Raw genomic sequence first — 5,805 nt, 5'->3', positions numbered from 1 at the left:
GGAAGGAAGGAAGGAAGGAAGGAAGGAAGGAAGGAAGGAAGGAAGGAAGGAAGGAAGGGAGGGAGGGAAGGCGGGAAGGAGGGAAGGGGGAAAGGAAGGAAGGAAATCTTTAAAAAAAAGTAATTGAAAGGCGAAGTTAGGAAGATAGTTCTGTAGGTGAAGAACTTGCTAGGCAAAGCAAGAAGACCTGAATTCAATCCCCATCCCAGATGGACAAGCCAGGTGCATCCGTAATCACAGAACTGGGGAGGTGGGGACAAGAGGGTCCCTGGGTGCCTGCTGACCATGGGCAAGCTATACATTCAGAAAGAGACAGATTCTCTCAAACAGCGAGGTAGAGAGCAACTGAGGAAGACACCAATGCCAGTCTCTGGCCACTACATGCAACACACATACATCCACGAACACATACACACAGATTCAACACATAAGGACAAAAACTGGAAGAGAGAGGGGTCTCACAAAGTCAAACAGTAAATCACACATACACATAAAGGGCTACAAGGAAACCAGTACTTAAGTTTTCCAGAAATGATTCTTCAAATTCAGCAAATAAAAGAGCAGGAGAGAGAGAGAGAGAGAGAGAGAGAGAGAGAGAGAGAGAGAGGTGCTCTTCACATAGGGCCGACAGGGTGGCTCAGTGGTAAAGGTGCTTGCTGACAAGCCCGATGACCTGAGTTCAATACCCAGGACCCACAGGGTGGAAAGAAAGAGCAGAGTTCTGCAAGCTGTTATCTGGCCTGCACACAGGCACACAGCATAGACATACACAGACTCTCACAAATAAATAAACACAATTAAAAAAAAAAATTCCAGCAAATCTACTTGAATAGGGGACCTACAAACATCTCATCTGAATATCTAAGTTTTAATTAGATTTCATTAAAGGCTGAAAACAAGCCAAGCCCCTTCCTAGATATTTCATTCATTAAAATGCTGAAGGCTCTAGGGCCCATGGCTCAGGACTAGGATCCCAGCACTTGGGAAGTGCAAGCAGGAGGCCCAGAAGTTCCTCGGTTCTTTATGGAGAATGAGGCTAGCCTGGACTACGAAAGATCCTGTCTCAAAAGACAGGGACTGGTGATGCAAATCTGTAACCCAGGCCACTAGGGAGTGAAGCAGGAAAACTGCCAAGCCAGCCTGGGCTATATAGACTGAGTTCAAGGCTAGCCTAGGTAACTTAATGAGAACATGTTTCTAAAAAAAGAAAGAGGAAACGGAGGGCTAAGACCACACTTCATGGCAGAGAACCTGGTTAGCATATGGGATGCTCCGAATTCAATTCTTTTTCACTGCCAAAAAGAAGGGAGGTGGAGAAGAGGACAGGGAAGTGGGTGGGAAGTTGTGGTAGTGCATATCCACTAACCCCAACGTTTAGAAGTCTTCTAGAAGGAAGTCAGTCAGGAAATGGCTGCACCATCTGGACCAGACCTCTCCAATCTGACAAGATACCCAGCCTGGGGTGAGCACTCTAGAAAGGAGGGGCATCCAAAGCAAGAGCTTCACAACAAAGCACAGGGATGGGGATGCAATCGTCACAGCGCCATCAGGAGGCCGGCGGGCCAGTTATCAATCATTATTAATTATGAATCAATAAACCCATTAAACATACCACTTTATTCAGATTCAGGCCCTTAGAATTTGGGTCCCGTCCAATGGCCCAGAGCAGGCAGTCAACATCTGGAATCATGGTCGTGGTGGGCTTCCTACCAGGCACGGAAGTAACCACTTGGAGCTCCAGGCCTGATGATGTCTTTTTTACTTCCTTAACCTATTTAAAAAAAAAAAAAAAGTGTTAAGTATGTGTGGGAGGAGAGGGGAGAAGGCAGGATCAAAGCAGAGCAAGAGGACCCTGGACTCACCCTACCCCCAGTACTGGAGACTGAACCTAGGACTCTATTCACACTAGGCAAGCATCCAACCACCGAGCTAGACACACACCCCACCCCCGCCCTCTTTTTTACTTATTTTGGGACGGGATCTCACTAATGGCATGGGCTGGCCTTAAACTTACTCCATAGTTCAGCCGTGCCTTGAACTAACTCATGATACTCCTACGGAGTAGCTGGGAGTTTAGACCTAAGCCACCAGGTACATAGCAAAACCAGATCTTAGTGTTTTCTGTTCTGTTTTGAGACAGAATCTCAATCTATATCCCAGACTGTCCTTAAGTCCATTAACAATTTTTCTGCCCCAGAAATTGTGCTGGTTTTACGAGCTTGGTCCATTATACCCAGTTAAGAGTTTTTAACATTTACTTATTATAGCTGAAACAGGTATTTAATTTATCAAACTCCCCAGAGCAAGGCCTGTTTCCTTGAATGTCTGATTCTTCCAATGGCCTAGAATGCTGGCTTAAATTATCATATGTGATGGTTTAAATGAGAATGGCCCCCATGGGGGCCTGACCTTGGTCCTGACCTGAACCCACAGGGATAAGGGCACTGAGCGGAAAGATGCTGAGGCAGAGGGAGGGATGAGAAATAACCGAACGCTTAGATAAGGAAGTCTGTATGAGCTAATGGTCCATTACAGTTTAAGAATTGTAACATTATGTATTCTATTTGCAGGGGGAATATGGGACAGTATCAGCCAAAACTATCACACAAGGGGACAAGGTCAGAAGGCTAATCAAGTCACGGACAGAGCGAGCACCCAGCGCCTATGGACTGACTGGTACCCTCCGTAAGGGTGAAGAGTTGGGTTCCCAGAATCTGAAGCCGCAGCTCCCCCGAGGCCCTGGCTTCAGGCCATTACTGACCTTGCCAAGCCTATTCTGGGTGTTAGGCAAGAATTATGTTCCTTTCCCATACATCAGGGCCTCAGGGAAAGCCTTGGGTTGGCCTGGCTCCCAACACAATCCCTAGGTGGGGGAACTCTTTCAGAAAGGATCAGGAGTGTGAGCCATGTTAGAGGGGGTATATCCCTGGGAATGGACTTTGAGTTTTCAGTAGGTCTGTCTGTCTGTCTGTCTCTGCCTGCTGCTTGTGGCTAAGATGTCATCTCGTAACTACTACTCCAGAACATGCCTGCCTATCTGCTGCCATGATCCCATAATGGTAATCAGGAACTTACCCTCTGAAACTGTAAGCAAGCCCCCAATTAATTATTATTAATCTTTTATTAAGTTGGTCATGGTGTATCTTCACAGTCACTTAGCCACAACATTAAATATATACAAATGCTACAACATTAAATATATATAAATATATTTATTTGTTTATGTGCTTTATTTATTTATTTATCTATCTATCTGTCTGTCTGTCTGTCTGTCTGTCTGTCTGTCTGTCTGTCTGTCTATCTATCTACCTACTTATTTCTGGGGCTGGTGAGGTGGTCAGAGGACCTGAGTTTGGTTCCAAGCATGATGGGAAGCTCGTAACTGCCTGTAAGAACACCTCTAGAGAAACTCAACACCTCTGGCCTCCCCTCCAAGTTTACTTGTACTTGTGTGTGTGTGTGTGTGTGTGTGTGTGTGTGTGTTTTGATTTCATGTATGTCTTGTGCACCACCTGTGTGCCATGCCCAGAGGCCAGAAGAGGGCATCCTATCCCTTGGAACTGAAGTTACAGACAGCTGTGAGCTGCCACCCCCCTATAACCCGAGTGCATCCTGAATACTTCAAATCAACTCCAGGCTGCTTATCATGCCAAGTACATGTAAATGTCATGTTAGAGTTGTTTGTTAGTCTGTATCATTTAGAGAAGAATGCATTAAAAAAAAAACAAAACCCTTACATGTCAAAGCCTTATATGAAACCTTTTATTTCATATATTTACAATCCAGCTGTGGATGGAGTGCAGCTGTAGAGACCATCCATACAGGTGGTACCCAGCTCATTGCTTAACAAAGTTCTCCAAAGTGGTACTGATGGGAACGCCTTCATCTCTGCATCCTCAAAGCACAGTCTTTTATTACTCAACACAGGCTATGCTGAAAGGGTAGCACAGACCTGAAGAGGCTAACTCTCTAGAAAGATTCCACTGAAAGTAAGTAATTTTCTGGGAAAGAAAATACTTTGGTAATGCTTTGGTTAAATAAAATAGGTAAAATACTTTTTAAAAACCATACATTTGGAAATTTGATTTCTTGCCATGTCTTGAAAAATCTGAAAAATAAGAATGTGCTGGGCAGTGGTGGCGCATGCCTTTAATCCCAGCACTTGGGAGGCAGAGGCAGGCGGATCTCTGAATTTGAGGCCAGACTGGTCTACAGAGTGAGCTCCAGGACAGCCAGGGCTACACAGAGAAACCCTGTCTTGAAGCCCCCTTCCCCCCCAAAGTTTTAGTTCGAGACTTAACAGCCAGCTTTCTTGTCTTTTATACCTTGACTTCATGAATATGAAATACAGCTTTTTAAGACAGAAAACATTTGGCAGAAACTGGGTGTGTCAGTGCACGTCTGTTAACACCAGCACTTGGGAGGCTGAAGAAGGAGGCTCATGAGTTCAAGTCCAGCCTGGACTGCAAAACAAGATCCTATCGAGTGACCATTAAACAACAACAACAAAACAACCACTCATCACAAAGCACAAACATATACATCAAGCGGGTGTGGGCTGCCGAGGGGCAGGCAGCTCAGTGGTCGAGCCCTCTCCCAGGCTCTCCTCCTGTTCTACCCTTAGCCCTGAATGTGACTGACAGGCCGCACGTACCTGTGTGAACTTCAACACCTCCACGCCGGCATTCTCCAGTTCCTCGGTGCAGTTGGAACTGATGAGTGAATCAAAATTTCTCAGTACCTGCATTTGCCATGGGCAGCCGGGGGACGGACGGTGGGGAAGGAAGAAAACCTGATTAGAGCCGACTGGCGCCAGTGACCATCAAAGGTCACATTTACGACTACTCTATGTTAGGACCTGCTGTGTTTGTATTGCTCTTACAGAAACGTATGGTTCCATTCCATATATCTACCATTCCATATTACTACCATCACTTCTTAGCATGCAAGGGTCAAATCAGTGTATCTTTGGATTGTACTGTACTAGAACGTCTTATTTTAGAGACTGTTGCACTACGAAAGCTGGCCATACTGCCTGTAGTGGTTTGAATGAGCGTCCCACACAGACTCAGATATTTCAGGACTTGGTTTCCTGTTAGTACTGATGGTTGGCGAGAAGTTTAAGAGGTGCAGCCTCACTAGAGGACCAGCTTTGAGGATATAAGGCCTCAGGACACTTCCTGTTTCCTGCTTGTGGCTGAACTCTCAGCTTTGGCCGTCATGCCTGCCATTTTCGGCCACGATTTCCTGCCATAACGGATTCTTTTCCCTCTGGAACCGTAAGCCACAATAAACTCCTTTTACACGGTGCCTTTGGTGCTGATGGGGGATCATGGCAACTGAGAGGAACTGAAGCACTGTCTGTTCCTACTGGAGAGTCAAATATCAAAGTGAGCCTGAATCTGTTAAGAAAGAGATAGTGGGTATGGAAGCCATCTGGGTAGTAAAGGGAAGCTGTTTAAGGGGTATGTGTGGGACCGACTTTGCACACTGTGAAAGCTATCAATGTGAAATTTACAGGTAAAAGCTTTTGTGTAAGTTTGCCCAGAACCCAGTGGAAAGAAGTATTATTCCCAAAAGTTGTCCTCTGACCTCAGCCCAGGTAGCACAGTATACACCCATCTACACTCACACATGCCTATCATATATACATAATAATTAAATTAAAATTTAAAAATTAGGTGATTCTTATAGTTTTCTTTTTTTTTTTTTTTTTGTGGGCAGTAATTGTGTACCTCTTTTTTTTTTTTTTTTTATAGATTTATTTATTTATTATATGTAAGTACACTGTAGCTGTCTTCAGAC

General features: G+C 44.9%; 1 protein-coding gene across 1 annotated transcript in view; it reads right to left on the bottom strand.

The window, feature by feature from the left end:
• The window catches only part of Gsr (glutathione-disulfide reductase), a 44,123-nt gene that overhangs the window by 11,248 nt on the left and 27,070 nt on the right, over positions 1-5,805 (bottom strand). Inside the window, exons 8-9 of the mRNA XM_021170345.1 lie at positions 4,655-4,741; positions 1,613-1,771 (exon numbers count right to left, since the gene is read on the bottom strand). Of these exons, the coding sequence (XP_021026004.1) occupies positions 1,613-1,771; positions 4,655-4,741 (246 nt within the window). The remainder of the gene's footprint in view (positions 1-1,612; positions 1,772-4,654; positions 4,742-5,805) is intronic.

This window comes from Mus caroli, chromosome 8, assembly GCF_900094665.2.
Source record: "Mus caroli chromosome 8, CAROLI_EIJ_v1.1, whole genome shotgun sequence".
Lineage (NCBI taxonomy): Eukaryota > Metazoa > Chordata > Mammalia > Rodentia > Muridae > Mus > Mus caroli.
This window is presented reverse-complemented; position numbering and strand designations above follow the sequence as displayed.